Source organism: Mus caroli, chromosome 13 (genome assembly GCF_900094665.2).
Source record: "Mus caroli chromosome 13, CAROLI_EIJ_v1.1, whole genome shotgun sequence".
In the NCBI taxonomy this organism is placed as follows: Eukaryota; Metazoa; Chordata; class Mammalia; order Rodentia; family Muridae; genus Mus; species Mus caroli.
The window spans coordinates 6,174,913-6,194,526 of NC_034582.1; the positions used below are offsets into that span (position 1 = coordinate 6,174,913).

The 19,614-nt window shown below is 40.3% G+C and overlaps 1 protein-coding gene across 6 annotated transcripts in view; it reads left to right on the forward strand.

Annotated features, from left to right (window-relative positions):
- Dip2c (disco interacting protein 2 homolog C) overlaps nucleotides 1-19,614 on the forward strand; it is a 385,770-nt gene that overhangs the window by 329,092 nt on the left and 37,064 nt on the right. For 3 of the 6 annotated variants that reach the window (XM_029468568.1, XM_029468564.1, XM_029468566.1), the window contains 7 exons: nucleotides 2,102-2,211; nucleotides 3,465-3,545; nucleotides 9,315-9,438; nucleotides 10,017-10,138; nucleotides 11,228-11,339; nucleotides 11,429-11,538; nucleotides 15,454-15,584. In XM_029468568.1, coding sequence (XP_029324428.1) covers nucleotides 2,102-2,211; nucleotides 3,465-3,545; nucleotides 9,315-9,438; nucleotides 10,017-10,138; nucleotides 11,228-11,339; nucleotides 11,429-11,538; nucleotides 15,454-15,584 — 790 coding nt within the window. Of the gene's footprint in view, nucleotides 1-2,101; nucleotides 2,224-3,464; nucleotides 3,546-9,314; nucleotides 9,439-10,016; nucleotides 10,139-11,227; nucleotides 11,340-11,428; nucleotides 11,539-15,453; nucleotides 15,585-19,614 lie in introns of all 6 variants that reach the window. The other 3 variants (XM_029468563.1, XM_029468565.1, XM_029468567.1) reach the window with 1 other exon arrangement.

Below are 19,614 nucleotides of genomic sequence, written 5' to 3' on the forward strand. Positions count from 1 at the left end.
GCATGACTCTCAGCATGGGCTACTGAATGTCTATAGAGGATGCATGACTCTCAGCATGGGCTACTGAATGTCTATAGAGGATGCATGACTCTCAGTATGGGCTACTGAATGTCTATAGAGGATGCATGACTCTCAGTATGGGCTACTGAATGTCTATAGAGGATGCATGACTCTCTGCTCTGCGTGGACAGTCAGCCAAAAGGATGAGCAGGTATTGGAGTGCTTTGTGTTCTGAGTTAGCATTCTAGGTTTTCATGGGAATTCAGAATAATGGGCATTGTGGTTGTCATGGTAACTGGCCCATTCTAAGCCTTGTTCTTTGCCATGGTATACATTAATGTGAATCTCATATTTTTATTTTATATGTCCCCTAATTTCCTGGTTGAACTGCCAGACACTCAACTCTTTGTGATAGTAAATAATGCATGTGTCTTGATTAACATAGAACTTAATAACCAGACATTTAATAGCAATTTGACTTAACAGATGCCAACTTAAATTTCATCAAAATAGAAATTAAGTACAAATTGATCATGCTACCTTAGTTGTTTTATGCTGTGATTTTTTTCCTGTTTATGGATATGATGTGTTTTGTATGCATGTTCACATGTACACTTGAGTGTGTATGAATGTGAAGACTTGAAGTTGATGTGTGTTTTTAATCACTCACCACCTAATATGCTGAGGCAAGGGCTCTTGCTAATTTTAAAGCTTTGTTGATTCAGCTAGTCTAGCTAGCTAACTTATTTCAAGTTGGTTTTGCCTGTGTTGTCTACATCCTGTGCATTGAGATTACAGAGGGCTGCCATGCCCACCTAGCTTTTTACATGGGTTCTGGGGACTGAACTCCACACTCCACTATTCATACTTGCATAGCAAGTTCTTTACCCACCAATCCATCATCTCTTCAGTCCTTGTACTGTAATGCATGTATTAATATCTTTTTCTTTTCTCCCTGTCTCCCTCTCCTACCTCTTCCCCACCCCCTCTGTGTGCTTGTCTGTTTTTCTCCCTCTCTGTCTCTCTCTCTCTTTCACACACACACACACACACACACACACACACACACACACACACACACGGGGGGGGGGGAGGGTCTAGAATGACTAAACTTTTCCTATTAAATATAGCTCTTCATTTGTATATGTGCATTTAATGAAAAGATGTGACTGGCGTGTTAAGTTTCTAACAGTCAGTTGTTTCTGCAGTTCGTTAAGAAGTTTCTGGGTCAGTAAAATGGTTCAGGGAGTAAAGTGCTTGCTGTCAATTCTGAGTCTGACATTGATTCCCCCAGGACCCACATGATAGAAGGAGAGAACTGACTCTAGCAAGTTGTCTTCTAACCTCTACACTCACACCGTAGCATGAGTGCGTGTACATGCACGAGTAAATAAGTGTAATAAAAATTTTTATGTATAATATTTTTAAAGAAATGTCCTTTTTTTTCATAATTGAAAAAGTGAAGGTATTGGAAACATGTCTTATGTTTTCCTTTCAAACTGCTGTCTTAAACTAGGGAAAGAAAGCTCATTGAGTTTGTAGCAGTGGAGCAGAAAAATACTTTTATTTAATAATGCCTTCTGGGTTCACTCTTCTACATCTCATTGTGGGCCTCTATCATGTCCCTTTGAGTATTTTCTGAATCTATCCCAAGAGATAAATGTGTTACAATTTTCTTGGTTTGAGTCAGCTCTCATTATAGATCCCAACCCCAGAAAAGAAGCAAGGTAATCCAGAAGTCTTCTTGGGGAGTGTATCCTGGATTTACATCCTGTATTTATCCTTGCTACAGCTTTTATAGTCACCTCTGAATATGCATTGTCACCTGTTGGCTTCACACTAGACAACAGAATCATCAGCATACAGGATGCTAAGGGAGTCTGTGTGTGCTGAAGACATTACTGTTGTGTGCTTTCATCCAGATTTCATTTTGACCATCACAAGTTCATCAGTGACATCTTGTATAAGAGCTATTTGAAGCTGGGTCTTTCAGAGCGTTTCTTCAGGTTAATTCTTTACTAATTGGGTAAGAATCCTGTTAAAAAGAATTTCACTTCTGTCTCTAAGTTTGTTTGCTTTTTTTTATTTTTCCTTCTTCCAGAAATTGGCCCTGCCTCAGTGATGGTGGGAAATCTAGTGTCTGGGAAGAGGATTGCCCAGGCTAGCGGCAGAGACCTGGGTCAGATAGAGGACAATGACCAGGCCCGGAAGGTGAGAACCGAGGTCAGAACTCATGTTATTCCCTTAACTCTAGAGCTATATTAACTATTTGTAGACTCACAGAGTGACTGTCCTGAGTCTTCACTGAGTCAGTTCCACATCTATTGCTGATTTTATGTCTTTGATGATCCTACCCCACCTCCCTACTTGTTGTACAGTAGAGTTCATGGTCTTATAGAGGAGAATGTTATGGGGGGGCATGAAGTTTTAGAGTTTAGCATGCCACAGAAATGAAGTGATATCATCCACATGAGCAGGGCTGAGGCGAATATTAGGAAACCATGGATCTTCACCACTTCTTTCTGTGGATCCCCATCCCATCAGCCCTCACGGGAAGCCCACGCTGCCTCAGAGTGGCCTTGGGCTACAGTGTTTTGTCTTTTGGTTGGTTGGTAGCAACTAGATTTTCTTACTGCAGCTTACAGAGCAAATATCTAGCTCCTCTCCACCCACACAGCTCATAACTTGCCTATGTATTTCTCATTCCCATGTTTAGCACTCCCTGTTTCCCACAGCCCAAAGGTAGAACCATTCACTATGGGCTACTAAGGAATGTGACAAAATCATTTAAATACTGCCAGTGTAATAACATATAGCAATTTTTTTCATTAAAAGAACTTGATCATCACACTCCTCTCACGTAGTACATGTCTATTAATAAAAGATGTTGGAGTATTATATGGGTATTTCCCCTCTCTTCATGTGAAATGGGGCTGTCCTTTTTATTATAGACTAAATTAGTTTGATGCATTTAATCTGTGTAATTTGCAATGCAATTTAATAATACCAGAGAATGGTATTCTACAATCACAAATTTAATAGAAGCTGCTCTTTTTTTTTAAAAAGCTAGATTAGATTCCTGCCCTGCATATCACAGAAATCAATGCTGCATATTCTGGCAGCCCCAGGAGGAAAGATGGTTGCATGTTGGATGATCATACCTATAGAGGCCCAGCTCCCCCTCTCTCCCTTGGGCTGACTTGTAGAGACCTTGCCTAACCAAGGGTACTATAGCTGTCCTTGGAGCTGTCAGTCTCAGTCAGATGCACTGAAGGTTAAATAGCAGCAGGAAAAGCCAAGTACTTGCTTATTTTGTTGATGACATATTTGTCAGAATTTTTAAAATGTAAATATGTCCTTTGTGTAGGAATGCATGCACTCAAATAATTTATTTTTACTTAAATATTGAGATTGCCTAACCCAGACTTCAGTGGCATGACCCTGATATCCTTGTATCATTGCAGTTCCTGTTCCTCTCGGAGGTCCTACAGTGGAGAGCACAGACCACTCCTGACCATCTGCTGTACACTCTGCTCAACTGCCGGGTAGGCTCCAGAGCCTAGAGCCCATGTTTCCTAACGGCCTACTTTAATACTCTGAACTTTTTTCCTGGGAGGTCACCTCCTTTTTAATATTCCCAAAGATGACTTCTCTCTTTTACTTAACAGAAGTAACATTTGAGGGGGTGGGTATTTCAGCTCAGAGATTACAGGTCATCATTATGGAGGAAGCCATGGCATCTGGAACTTGGGACAGCAAACCACACTGTATCAGCAGTCAGGAAGCAGAGAGCAAAGCAATAAATGTACACTTGTTAGTGCTCTCATTTTCTCTGAGTATTTCTACCCAAAATGAAGAGGTTAATGGTACCTACAGTAGAAGACTAATGCTGTCCTAGGAGATGGTTATATTCTTATTATAAACAAACTTGTTTAAATATAAATGGCTTAGTGTCAGACTCTAGGGAATGAAACCATTTCTACTTTATCAATTTTCTGTTAAATTTCACATTAGAAATTCAAACTCTTCCACCTTAAAAGCACTTAGAAGTCAGACTTTAAATATAGTAGCAAATATTAACAATAGAAGTTATGTGCAAAGATGTATTTTGGCTTTTAGTGTTTGATTGTTTTTAGCTTTACTTTATACTTTGGAGCTAAACCTTGAAAAACAGATAAATAGTTGGACCCTTGACAAATACAGGTATATAAGTCTACAAATCTGAGGCCATTTAGGATTCCTAATTATCAAAGTCTTGAGTGTTCAAAGGTTTGGCTCGTAGCTGTCAGGGTTTCTTTGTGTTTCTCTGACTCTATATACTTGGATATCCTTCATCTTACTCTGTCATAAAAGTCCTTATCAGCTTGAAATTACCCTTTGTGGAGTTGGTCATGATGGTTCCTCATATACTACATCTGCTCACAACCTTATCCAGGGAGAGTCTGTGGAGACAACAGAGAACATTTTTCCTTATTGTCCCCCTGTTCTCTGAATGTCTAACCGAATGCCTCCCCTCTGAGGGGCACTCTGTGTTCACAACCTATGTCCTCCTTATATATGGTCACATGGCCATTTGGTCATAGAGCCTGGACTTTGAGAATTCAAAGAGCACATGCCCATGTATCTGACATGATCTCTCTCCTCTCCATAATGTGGGTTCTGGGTATTGAATGTGGACCTCTCAGCTCCCAGGTCTGTGAGCATATATACCTTTACCTGCTAAACCATCTCTCTGGGCCCAGACTTCCAGTTTTCTTCCTTTTCACTGAATCCATCTTCACCCTATCCATTTAGACATGATGCCTTTTACTTCATACAACTTGCCATTTTCACCTTCCCTCACATCTGTGATACTTTTATACCTTTAATGTCCTCTTCCTTGACTCTCTGCATGTGGTATTTTCCTATATAAGGTCCTCTTGACTTTATGGAAGTCTAAAGCAGGGAGTGCAAGAGTAAGTAGATCCTTGTAGACACAAAGATTCAAACTTGATGGCCCCTTAAAGTGATGTCATCCAACCAGTGTGACCTTGTAACCTTTGTCTACAATTCCCCCTCTCCACAGTGCACAAAACACTCAGCTTCACTTCCCCTCCATCTCTGCACTGCAGACTCTGATCTTTCCCAGCTCTTCACACACACCCACTCACCACCCATCATACTGTTCCCCACTGTGGGAGGCCTTGGATTCCTTTCTTCCTGCCTGGGCACTATGAATTTGATTTTTTTTTAACTATCCTTTTTTTGATGGTGGGTCTTTTAAGATAATTGAAACACTTGACTTCATTTAGGGTCCATTCATATAACTGCACCCTTGGCAACTGTAGTAATTAGGTCTGAGGTGTACAAGATTGAAAGTTGGAATAGTGCATATTAAAACAATCACTAATAAAAAACTTTCTGTCTCAAATCATGCGGAATATCTTTTTTTGTTGTTGTTTTTACCAAGAACTTCAGACAACTCATTTAATTTTTTCTTCTGTTTATTTGTAATTTTCTTTATAGTCTCAAAATGCGAATTTTGTTCCTTAATTGTTTTAGATATTAAAATAAAACCTTAAAATGGTGTCAAGTTCACAGTCAGTGATCATGGAGTGTGTTGGTTTAGAATGGATGCTAACCTGTGGATGTCTCTGCATGATTAACTTGTCAGGAAAACTCACCCATAACTTATTTTAGAAGACAGCTCTAACATGCTGAGATAACATTACCTAGAAGCCTACTTTTTAATCCAGTGGTTTTAGGGTAGAAATAATTTTTTTTCCGTGAACGTTGATGAGGATGTTGGAAAATGATCTGTTACCTGAGGCTAAATGATTAATACTTCATGGAAATATTCACTTGGAACTTGTATACTTAACAAGTAGTGCTTGTAAAAATGAAACATGTCCCTGAAATTGATAGCATTTCTGCTGCAGTAAAAGATTATATTAAAATCTTCAAAGTGAATAGAGGCTGGAGAGGCTCAGTCAGTAAAACAGTTACCTTATAAGCATAAGAACACGAGTTAATTCTTGATATACAAGGGAGACTTGGGAGGCAGGGAGAGATGAAGAGCTTATAATCCCAGCTATGGGAAAGTAGAGAAAGGTAGATCCCTAAGTTCAAGGCCACTCCTAGACCTCTTCTTAAAAAAGGTGGGGGTGGACAGCACCTTATAGGTGAACTATGTCTGAGGTTGCCCTCTTGCCTTCATGTACAAACATGATTAATGCTCTTATCTCCGAGCACAAACATGTATCCTCACTTCCTGAACACAAACACACTAGGCTATTAAACTATCAGTAGCAATGAATTTGTGTCACATTTACACCCATTACATGTCGTATTCAACCTTGCAATCTCATATGGTAATTGACATGCAAGCTACCAACACTACTGTGAGTTACTCTTCAGGTAACATAGAGAGGGGAGGGGCCATGGGAGAGAGGGATCGCAACACGTGCCACACCTCCAGTGACCCAGTGAGGGGTTCCAATGTTCAGGGGAAGACAGTATTTATTCAATATGTTCTTTCCAAGCAAGGGGTTACCCACTTGGTGGTCGCCTCATCACATAGCCATATCTATGGAACAAAAATTTATGTGAGACTTACAATATGAGAGACTACCTCTTTCCCACATAGCAACTTCTGAAGGGACTTGAGGATAATACTGATGAGTTTCAAGTCTCTGTACATGATAGTTTCAGATTGTAGTTACCACAAAGCATATTTCTCTCCTACCCCATTATCACAGAATGTGATGGGTTTTTATATTAACTCCCATGACATGATAAAGGGTATTTTGGAAACTGTTTTAGAATCTTATCAAAGATAAAAGACAGCATGTGAACTAATTTTCACATTTAGTTAAAAGCCTATTGGTAGGAATTTTTAGTAGCTAGAATTAAAGTGTTTTCTAAGAAATTATTGACTGCTGATTCTGACTAATCCAAACTTCTCAAATCTCAGAACCAAAGAAAAGAGGAAGGAGCAAATTGTGGGCTTTGTCTTACTAATAACAGCAGATTTGTCCTTTTTTATTGCTATAACAAAATATATAAGACAGATAATTTTATTTTTAAAAGTTTATGTGGGCTTATAGTTATGGGGATGCAAAGTTGAGAGGTCATGTCTTATAATGGCTTTCTTGCTGACAGAATCCTGAGACAATTCAGAGTGTCCTGTGGTAAGAGGAGAAAAGGACTATGGGTATCTGTGCTGGTTCCATCTGCTTCTCAGAAACCCACTGTGATTCTACCATGGAACTTCCATTCTAATGACCTTATGTAGTCCTGCTCTGTCCCGAAGCTTTAGCTCTAAACACTGGGCTTAATACGTTTCCAGCATTCTAATCTCTCACATTTGGGATTAAATTTTAACCCATGGTGCCTTGGAGAAAATTCAGACCACATTCAAACTATAGTAGCAATACACTTTAGCTCCTCTGAATGTGCAAGAAAGTTGTAGCTAATAAATGTAGAGAAATTATAGCTATCTTAGGCAGAGACATGCATACAGTAACAGTAGCATGGCAAGGCACCCCCCCCCTTAATTGTTAGACATTCTCAGTAGGGATAGATAGATTCACCAATCCTGCCAGCTTCTTTTTGAGGCATAGTTCCAGTATGCTATTATGAAGCTCATCCTCTCTGTATGCTCATAGGTAGTGTGTGCAGCTTTTCCTCATCAGGAGACCACCCATTCTCCAGTGTCAAGGGTGGGCTTGAGGAGGAGCCCTACAAGCAGATGTGCTTTTATAGTTTTCCCCATAAGTGCTTTGAAGAGCTCAGTGAGCTTTAAGTCCAGTAAGGTGTGTGTTTTGATTTATGCTGACAGACATGTCCATGAGTAAATGCTTAGAGGAATGCTTAATCTTGGAGGCCCCAAATTACAACCGTTAGTCTGTATTTCTTAGACTCATACACCTACAGCTAGTCAGCCATCTTTGCTGCACTCCTCTCTCACTGGTCTCCTTTACATACCAATTTGATACAAAGGAATGTGTGTTGGTGAAGGATCAGTTTAGAGACTAGCAAGTTAAGCATCTCTAAAATCAAACACTGGTTACAGCTTTAGTAGCTGTATGAAGGCTGACTTGGCTGTTACCTGGTCCTGCCATTCCTAGTATCATTCCTCCAAGACTGCAACTCAGCTTCATAGGATTCACTGTGATTGAACAGTACTGGTGAATGTTTTGCTAAATATGAGCTAAGGGTATGTGTTCCTTAATGCATTATAAAGTACTCCAGTGCACATCCCATCAGAACCTGCCTTCCCATCCATATGTATGTCTGTGACATGTGGAACAGGAATTCAGTGTGTTTTTCCAGACACTGCTCCCTAACAGCCCAGAGGCTCTGAGCATTGTGGTCCACACAGGTGTTTTCCACATGGCAGTTCTCCTAGCAGCTCATTAAGGATCTCACTTTCACACGTATCTCTCATTTTGGAGTTTCAGTCCCTGAATCTTGGAAGCTCGTTGTATTATCCTATGACTACCACAAGCTCCCACATCCTTCTTTTAAACAACGTATGTCAATGTTATAAACTTAGCTCAGATTGTCCATGATAACTTTTCATTCTGCTTCTCTGATCTTCCTCACCCATAGACTACCAGCTAGAAATGCCCATTGCCTTAGAAAGCAATATTTGAAAGTTGCTGTAGACAGTGATCTCCTTACACCTCTGATTACTACAAATGAGCCATATACATTGTATCTTAGGAATATTTTTAAAGTTGGTTGAATGTAATTTCTAAAAAGAGTTTATCTCCTTTTTTCCCACTTGCTTTTAAGATGGGTTTCTACTATGTAGTACAGGATGCCTATAAATAGCCTAGGCTGGCCCCTATCCTCCTGCCTCAGCTTCCCAAGTGCTGGGACTGCAAGCATACATACACCTGCCTGCCCTGCTATAATGCAGTTTGCTTATTTTTTTCTTCACAATGTAAATACTGAATAGCATACATTCTGGTATTTCTCAATGCCTAGCCTATACTAACTAGTCTTTCCTGGTAAGCCTCTTTTGAGGCAGCCTAAAGATATTTTTTTCTTTCTGTTTTTGAATATTTTAATAGTCTTCATTTAAAAAATCACTTGAACTGCCTAGCTGAAGAGCTAGTGACAGTTGCTGGCCTTGAGGAGGGAGAATCAGTTTTCTTTTGGTATAGGAGGGTGAGGATGATAAAAGCATATAAGTCTGGTCACTAAAACTGTGATTCTATGAATGTCCCAAAGTCCGTTGACCTGAGAATTTCATGTAAATGAATTATATGATGCATGATCTGGTATGGTGAAGATCCCACTTAACCACCTGTTCTTGTGATATTCAGGGAACAATAGCAAATTCCTTGACATGTGTTCAACTACACAAGCGTGCAGAAAAGATAGCAGTGATGCTGATGGAGAGGGGCCACCTGCAGGACGGAGACCATGTGGCATTAGTCTACCCTCCAGGTAAGCAGCAGGATCAGTCCTGACCCCTGAGAGTGATAGCAAGGGTAGCAATGAGAGGAAGCACTTTGTTGCCCACAACAGTACTTGCAGAGTGTCCGGGTTACTGCCTAGTATGTTCTCTGTTTCTGTGTAGATTCTTGCCAAGCTCATTTGCCTCTGGATAGTCTCACTCAACAGAGGCTAGGCTACATGTTAACACTGTTTTAGAGTCTTAAAGCAATACCTACCTAAACCTTTCTTTCTCTCTACATTTGATTGAGTTTCTAAAGTAGTTCATATTATTGGCAACAATTAAAGTTTTAGCTCCTAGACATAATCATATCATTGAGTAGTTATATAGAGAAATGACATATAAATGAAACATTTAGGCTGTCTTAGCATCTTGTGTATAAAAGAACAAGCCACAAGAAATTAATCACTGAGACTTAACAAAAAGCACAGGGAGGAAGGAGTTAAAGTCTTTGTTTCCCTAACTGCCTGACTGTTCCCAGACTTGAACTTGCACTGAGAGAGAGCGGTAGAAGTCCTTAAGCAAAGTAACTGGCTCTAAAAAGTATTTCTGCTTTCCTCTTGTGTAGGAATAGACCTTATCGCTGCATTTTATGGTTGCCTATATGCAGGCTGTGTGCCAATCACCGTGCGACCTCCACATCCACAGAACATTGCAACGACGTTGCCTACAGTCAAGATGATCGTAGAGGTAACCAAGGCCTGGGTAGGATGCTGTGGGCCTTTGACCTGCCTAAGCTCAGTGGCAAGTTCTGAGTTACAGACCTAAAGTCTCCTAGGACAACTGCTAGCTATGCTGTACATGTGGGTTTGCAATGAAACTATAGAATTGGAGATAGTCTGTCTCCAGTGAGTTTATCATCTGTCATTTGGAGTAAGATCTAAGCTAAGCAACATGGAAGCTGGGGCAGCTGGAAGCAGCTATAACAATGCATTGATACTGAAGGGGCCTGGGGTTGACTCTATGGGAAGGCCTCATCACCAAACACAAGCAGCAATCTGAATGAAAAACAATATATGTGTTTTCTTCAAGTTCCCTCCTTCTGGATCTAGAAGGTTATTTTCTTTGTTTTTAGAGTATATGTGTATGCTTTGTTTGTTTTTATGTATAAGCATATGTGCTTCCCTTAAGGGAAGCATAGATATAAGAAGCAGAGAACAGTTCTGGGCCCCTGGTGAATGCTCTTGGTAGCTGTGTGGGAACACTGCCAAGGAACGCACTCCTGTTAGAAAATACCTGCAACATACTTGCATGTGTAAAGCTTTTGTGGAAAAAGCATATGCTGAGAGAGAAGCCCCTGATATTTTGCCAGCATGTGATAGTAGTGCTAGGACACTACTTAGGTTCAGGTATTAAAGACCCAGCCTCAGAGCTTTGTCTGTGTGTTTACATGACCAGCGCTGCTGGGTTTGGCATATTCTAGCTAGCTCTTAAGAACTACTTTGGAAGTTCTAGCAAGAGAGAGACTAGACTAGAGAATGTTTTCACTACTGGAAACCGTCATCTTCAGCAAGGATGAAGCTTCAGCAGTGAGAATCATGGTGTGATGAGGGAAAAAGAGAATACCTACCTAGGCAGCCAGAGTAGCTGTATCAACTCCTGCAGGCCATAGGTGACATTTACAGCCAGATCAGCCCACTTCCTCAGCTCTTGGGAATTAAAGTTGTGTACTTTTAACCTTTGAGAAACAAACACTAGGCACAGAAGTGATGAACACTTCCCAGATGTGTTTCTTTCTGCTGTGTATTCATTCCTTCCCTTTTTGTCTGTGGTTCTCAGGTGAGTCGATCTGCTTGTCTCATGACAACACAACTGATATGTAAACTGCTTCGGTCCAGAGAGGCAGCAGCAGCTGTAGATGTCAGGACATGGCCCCTCATACTGGACACAGGTCAGCACTTGGACTCTTTTCCCACATGAGTTTTCTTGTTATGTCTTTGATGTAGTCAAGTAGACTAATAGCTTCATTTTCCTCTGCAGATGATTTGCCAAAGAAGCGGCCTGCCCAGATCTACAAACCTTCCAACCCTGACACACTGGCTTACCTTGACTTTAGTGTGTCCACAACCGGGATGCTAGCTGGTGTAAAGGTGAGAAGAGGGGCGGGCGGGCCAGTGGTAGAAAACAGACAAGCCATGCACTGATTGTTCTTTTGTTGTCATGTGTGATTGTATTCCAGTGATGCATGGAGAGAGGTATATGATTTTTATATGAGCTGTACCATATATGACCTTTCAATATCTGAGAGCTAACTTGCAAATACTGTGGGGAAAGCTGGGGATATAGTTTACTCATGCAGCCCTTGCCTAGCATGGTCATTGCCCTGGACTCCATCTTTAGTACTGGGAAAAAAAACCCAACAACAACAAAAAACCACAGCAACAAAAACCTAGCCATTTTTTTCATACTGCACAGTACAGTACTGTCTAGTACTGTGTGCTAGAATAGTACATACAATCAAAGCTGCTGCTACTCTGCATGCTTGCACTGTATTCTCTTACTTGTTAAACTTGAGCACAACCATAACCTGAAAGATGGCTTCTTGGTGAAGCTACCATGAGCATTTTGCCTATCAAAGTATAGAACTACTGATGTCACTTAGAGTCGGCATCATCACAGCTCAGATGTCAGGGTCCTATGCTTCAGGGTCTAAAACCCCAGGAAGCCTATTCCTCTCTATCTCTGCCTCTGAGTCAGAATGGGACAGTTTGAGCTAGTTACCTATCACAAGTTAGAGTTCTCAGACTTAACCTCTCCCATAGGATTAGGGAAAGCACCCCAAATTAGCTAGAGTATTAAATAGTTTTTTTAAAAAAACTTCCTAAAAGAAATATTCTCAGAGCAAGATGAGTTATGTGCTGTCATCAGTAAGTTGACCTTCTTGCTGTCAGGACCAAAATAGAAGCCCTCACTTCTGATTATTCTTGTGGAATATGGAGGTGGGAACTACAATATTGAATGTTAATTTTTATTAAAATGCAGCTACTTGGAACGGATAGTGTGATCTCTGTGTAATACTTCTTGGTGACTCAATTTAATTTATTTATGCACCATAGAAAAGCTCAAAGAGATGGTTAATTGTACTTTCAAAACTCCTAAAATGTTGTTCCGATTTTTGATTATCCGTTTGATGAGTATGTGAAGAGAAGTATACTATGATATGAGTTAATGAAACCTCATATGTTTTACGGACTGAAAGGCACAGGAGAATAGGGGAGTTTGTCTGGTATGTGGTCTGCCTTTTTGGTCCCATAGGATTGCTGGGAGGCCATTTTTTTTTTCTGGAAGAAATCCTTGTTGGATTTTAGTTTTTAGGCAAAAGCATTCAGTTGTATACCATGAGATTTAGAAGAGTCCATGGGTGTCTTCTCTGTAATTAGTGCTATGGGATATCAAGGTTCATGTAAAACATAAGGGTACGTTGTATTCTGGCTGTCTTACATTTCACCCACTTAACTGTGGTGCTTTGACTTTTGAATGGTTCCTGTGCCTGGGGAATGGTTGTATGCCTGGAGAAAGGACACACATTTAACATCAGCCAAAGCAAAACAGCACCAAAAGGCAAGGCTTCTTGGGACACACCATGTAGCATATCACGGCACAACCAAGATAAGTAGTATATTGGCTTAAGGCTCTCATGAATGATGCACATGTATTTGGAGATCTACTTTTAGGGCTTCTTAGATTCCTTAATTGCATGGTGATATTGGCAGGGCCCAAACTCGGGTGTGCTTAGAGATTGGAGGGTTTTGGGGTGGTTTTTGCCTTTTTTAAAAAATAGTCATTTCTTTCTTAACCTGTTTTCCCTCTTGTCACTGTGTTAAAACTACTCTCAAAACCTAGCAGACCCCATAGCTGCCAGCCAAGGAGATATGAGCACCTTCTCTCGTCTCTCTTTATATTAATCATGTTTGACAAAGTGCTGGCAGACCTTATAGCTACCTGCTATGTCTCAACTTTACACCACATAGTGAACTCTTGAGACCAGGCTATACCCATTATTTTTAATATAGAGAGAGTCTCTCTGTATCTGAAACTGGCATAGAATTCACTGACTGACTCAGGTTGCCTTCAGACTTGCAGCCATCCCATGCCTTTAGGTTGTCAAGAGCTGAATAGCAATGTACTATACCTGGTTCCTCCTCCCATCTTCCTCATGCTCCCCCTCATTCTCCTCTTCCTCTTCTCCCTTCTACCTTCTCATCTTCCTCCTCATCCTCCTTTCTTCTCTTTTCCTTCCTCCTCTTTTCCTCTCTCTTCTTCCTCCCTTCTCTTCCTCCCCCCTCTTCTTCCTCTTCCTTTCTCCTCCTTCTCTTCTCTCCCTCCTCCTCTTCTTTCCTTCCTCTTCTTCCTCCTTCCTCCTCTTCCTTTTCTTCCTTCCTCTATTTTCTTCCTTCTTCCTCTTCTTCCTCTTCTTTTCTTCCTCCTCCTTTCTTCTTCCTTCTTCCTTCTGAATCCCGTGCTTGACAGAGCCCTTACATGTTAGCATTTACCGAATGAGCAGCAGAGCTATTTTCTGGTTCTGCATGATGTCCTTCCCAGTGCATCAGAGCAGTAGAGGTTACTTTGATCACCTACCTTGAGTGCATGGTAGGGGGATTAGCTATTATCCAAAGAGTGATGGGACCTTAGAGGAACAAGTTATAAATATAGTTTTGTTTCTCCATTAGGCAGGTACTGTGGATCTGAAAGTATAAGTGTGTGTGTGTGTGTGAGTGTGTCTTACAATACATGCATATCTGTATACATTTTGAATTCTAGAGTAACTTTTTCCAATACTAGGGTGAATTCAGTGAAGAGTATCCATTACACAGCCTATTCCTTAGCAGAACTTGTAACAGTGACCTGTCACTTGACAATGAAAAGACGCCCACCCTTCTTTCTTTTATCTCTTCTGCTGAAGTGTTGAATGCAAGAGTTGGATTTCCTTGCTTGTTTTCTTTACTGGTTCTCTTTGTAGATTAGCACTGTGGTAGCATGCTTAGTTTGTGACACATTTAACTTTTGACATATTTCAATCATATCTGATATAGTTCTCCTTGCTTCCTTGACACTCAGAAGTTTGTGTGGTTATCAAGTTCTCACAAAACAATGATCTTGTTAGATGTAATATGCAGTGTTTCAGGATCTGTCACCTTTCTTACAGCACAGGATTGGAACTTCACTGTTTTCTAAGCTAAGGAGAGACAGGATTCGACTGCCATTTTATTGTGGGATGGTCATATCTAGGAAGAACCTGAGGGTCAGCAGGAACGTCAGGGTTTTACTTCAGGACCCACTCACATGGTTTTCAGCATACTCTTTCACTTCTGAGCCACTGTTATCTAAACACGAGCATAGGATTCCATGCTTGTGGAGTATAGGCCCTTGTGTATCTAAGACAATTGCTGTACAGGTCCCTAAACCTCACAGAATAAGATTAAAGCCAAGTCTCTACTGCAGATCTGGGCATGACCTCTCATTCCTTCTTTTCCTACCTGCAGGCACTCATGTGGACACAAGAATCTCTGTTTATATAATCTGCTTTTCAGATCCAAAGCATTATTAACCATTGCTCAAGTTATAAGGAGGGACTATCAAGAAGTTGAAAGTGTGGTTTATTTGTTCAAAATGGAAGACTTCATAGTGTAGTGAATCATAGATGTAATTCTCATAGCTCAGAAGATTGAAACAGGATGGCTATGAATTAGAAGCCAGCTTCGGTTTTGTAGTAAGTTTCAGGCCATTGTGGGTGGCCCATGTAAGACCCTGCCTACTACCTACCCCTTACCCACCCAGCCTACTTCCTCCCTCAAAGAAAAATGAAAAGGGGAAGACTAATGAGAATATCAGCCTTTCTAGAGCAGTGTGACCCAGACATACTATAGTTGACTCTGACCTTAAAAGTATCTTTGAGGCACTTAGTAAGAATTACCATGAATTTAACACTGGCATGTTGTCCCATAAATGTCGTTGGATGCTCAGTGTCCATTCACTTATTTTTTTACTGCCTTTCTGTCTTTCAGATGTCTCATGCAGCCACCAGTGCCTTTTGCCGTTCTATTAAGCTGCAGTGTGAACTTTACCCTTCTAGAGAAGTGGCCATCTGCTTGGACCCTTACTGTGGACTTGGGTTTGTCCTCTGGTGTCTCTGCAGGTGAGGTTCTTCCTTAACGTCCTTGAAATGATTGTTTTTGTTCTTTTCAGTGAAAAGAAACCATATACCTTCCCTTCTGGATCTTTGGCTATGGAGCTAAGTGTAGAAACTCTGATCCTGCGCCTCTCACGGAGGCCCCAGCTTAGGACCAGAGTGTAGTAACTATGGCACTTTCACTGTAAGTCTGATGTCACACACCTGTAAGTCCAATACTTGGAGGTAAAGAAAGGAGGATCAGGGGTTCAGGTCCAGCATCAGCTCCTTTGCAGGAAGGAGAACCAGGAACTCAAGGCCAGCAATTTTGCTCTAGTATCACAGCAAATTTGAAGCCTACCTGGAAAAATGAGAGCCTGTGTCAGAAAAGAAAACTGAAGAATGTCGTTGTTAACAGTGACATTTAGTATATGGTGGCCTCAGGAAGTATCCATGATCATCAAGATGTCATATAGTCTTCTGAGTGTATTTTTAAATGTAGAATACTTTTAATTAGCATTTTCTAGTACATCAAAATGCATGACATATACTAAAGCAGGTACCATGTTCCAGACCCAGCTTCATGGCTCTCAACATGTTTTGTTTTCTTTCTTGTATTTTTCTATGGGTTGGTTTTTATTCTTGTTTTGTGTGTTATTTGTATTGTGTTATTTTTGTGTGTTATTTGTATTTTAACACACAAAATCTTATCCATAATGTTTATGCTTATAAATGTCATAAATAGACAGTACTACAGTTATATAATTGAGGCAGTAGTATGTGTAACCTCTCGGTTTTTCTTCTAGTTTATGATGGTTATGGTGAATTTAGACATTCATGGATAATTATATTAGTGGATTCATAGTATTTAATATTAATTTCATGTTTAATTATTATACTGAAGCCTAGATGTGTATGTTGGAAAGGACATTGTATTTAGATAATCAGCTTTTTGAGAAAGCAAATAGAATTGAAACAGTAACATGCTTAATAGTGTTTGTATATCTCAGTGCAGATGCAATTGCATTGAGTATGTTAGCACTCAGGAGAGAGCTCAGAATATCCTCATCATATAGCCTGGGCCCATGTACCTGAAGCCATTTAAGCCAGCTGAGCAGGAAGAGTGAGTCTTCTCTGAACTTTGCCTCTCTGTATTCATTCTGCAAAAGACAATTATACAACTCCGCAGTTCACATCATTTTCTTCTATGGTATAAGACTTCTTTGTGATGCACATGTTTTCGAGTAATGTTACTTGAATTCTGTCAATGCTTCACTGTATCTATCTGTTGTGCGTGTGTATATGTGTATATGTGTTTGTGTGTATGTATATATATACATATGTACATATACATATACATGTTGGCTATTTGGATGGGTTTTTTTCTTTTGATTTCTATGGAATGCTAAAGAGGCCAGTGACTCTATGTATAATGTTGATTAGTGTGCTACAAATTGATGTCCCTGAATTCACATTCTGACCCCAGTGTTTTTGTGCTAGAGCTTAGATCAATTAGTACATTAATTCTGGTGTATATTGTTGAGATCAAGTTGTAGGTTATTTGTATTTAATGTTCTTTAATTTGGATCTCCTTATGCTAGCAATTCAGAAATTTAAATTGGGGAATTATGGATATGATAGATTGTCAGAACTAAGAGGGAAAAGCATTATAAGGTTATATAGCTCAGTTTTTATTCCCTAAGATATTAGACTCAAATTATTAAGCTTGTTTACTGGTACTGAAAAGTCCTTAGTGTAAATGAGTACCTGTTTAAATCTCAGTTTCAATAAAAAGCCTCTAAGAACATCTAATTAATGTAGCATTGTTGGGGCTGGCCTGCGGCTCTCATGTCCAGGTTCGAGCCTGGCAGGCAGCCTGGAGCTGAAAGAAAAGGAAACTAGGCGGAGAGAGAAAGATGGAACCAAGACAGTATTCTGATCAAGGCTCAAATTTTTAAATGGCAGACATGCTTTATAAACGAGAGGGGAAAGCCCATTCCCGCCAAATCGTCCTTGGAGCCCAGCTGCAGGTGATGACATGTAGGCTCCAGAACAGCTAGGCCAACTCCTAGCAGGTAGCAGCAGTGGCAATGGCTGAACAATAGAGTGATCCAGGGAGGCAGGCTCCACCCTAAGTAATCTCCTTAGTGGTAACACAGTCAAGGTCTGGCTCAGCCTGCTTCAGGCTTGTGGGAGGACACATAGCATTATGAATCTTGAATCATGAATGTGCTGAATAGTGTTTGATATTAACAGAAACACTGTGTTCTTTGCTTCTCAGGATAGAAAGACACATAGCATTTTCTGGTAGGTGATTATGATTTATGGGATGTATAATGTGTAGGTTTGTTGGAGATTAGGCTCTTTCTGGTGTATGATCCTGGGTTTGGACTTAAGGTCATTTTTTTAAAGTATTTATACAACCGAGATAAAATTTTCACTTATTCTGATTGCTGCTCAGTGCTACCTTGAGGCTTCTAATTAGAGACAATACACTAGCCAATAAGTACGGCTCAAATTCAGAGTCATATCTAGTTAGAATCTGTAAGCTCATACTGAAGTGACAGCAAGCCCACTTGTTTCAGTAAAATCAGTCCAGGTGAGAATGCCATACTCCCCTGAACATGGCGAGAAAAGCTATACATTTCTAGGAAAAAGACTAGGATGCGGTCATCATTCAACCTCTCAAGCAGGAAGGGAAAGGAATGGGATGTCTATTTTAGCTGTGGTGTGCTCTGGAAATAATACCCAGTCTTCAAAACGTGTTCATAGGGTTGGAGCAATGGCTCAGTAGTTAAGAGCATATGTACTGCACTTGTAGAGGACCCAATTTTGTTTTCCAGCATCTATAACAGACATCACTACTGCCTGTAATTCAATTCCACAGAAATGTAGTGCCTCTGGCCTCCTCGGGCATGGCAACACGCATGTGCACCTGTGCACACATACATTTAATTACACATAGACTAGATTTTTAATGTACATGGATCTGATGAGGATAGGGTAATACATAGGTAAAGCCTTTAAGTGCATCTCTAGAGCTAAGAAGACAAGTGCTGTGCTGCAGTCAGATCTGAAGTATGTTTCTTAATGGGTTAATTGGGGAGTAATATGGAAATGCTTTGAAAAATATGATTGTTTGATGCCCATCTTATGATAGCTTTGGAAGCTTGTGGGAAAATTGTATAAAAGCTTAGGTTCTGGATAAAAGAACATCTGAGTGTAAGTTTGTTCTCAACGACTGAACTAAGCTCACTATTCCATTGGGAAAAAAGTAACTTATAGCAGGTAGTTGTTTAATAGTGTATAAGTCTCTTATGCTTCATAGATATACCTGTGGAATGCTGTAAAGTGATCTGGAGAGATGGGTATGATGACTCAAACCTGTAACCTAATACTTTTCGGCTCTAACAGAATGGCTGCCACGAGTTCAAGGCCAGCCTAAACTACAAAGCAAAACCTTGCCTCAAAAAACAAACAACAAGCTGGGCGGTGGTAGTGTACGCCTTTAATACCAGCACTTGGGAGGTAGAGGCAGGCAGATTTCTGAGTTCGAGACCAGCCTGGTCTACAAAGTGAGTTCCAGAACAGCCAGGGCTACACAGAGAAACCCTGTCTCAAAAAACCAAACCAAACCAAAACAAAACAAACACAAAACCAAAACCAACCAAACAAACAAACAAAAAAGATCCTTAATAGATACCAATGGCAAATTAGTAAAAATATGTCCTTGTATGGGATATTAGAGTTATTTACATGGGCTTTTACTGAATATGACATATTGACTATAAACATTTGCACAAACATTTGTGCAAATCACAGAGAAGTTTAAAGCATAATAATAATTTAAAGTCTGACTTTCTTTTTTTTTTTTTGTAGGCATTCTTTTTTTTTTATTATGTATTTTCCTCAATTACATTTCCAATACTATCCAAAAAGTCCCCAATACACTCCCCCCCCCAGTCCCCCACCCACCCACCCCCACCCCTTGGCCCTGGCATTCCCCTGTACTGGGGCATATAAAGTTGGCAAGTCCAATGGGCCTCTCTTTCCAGTG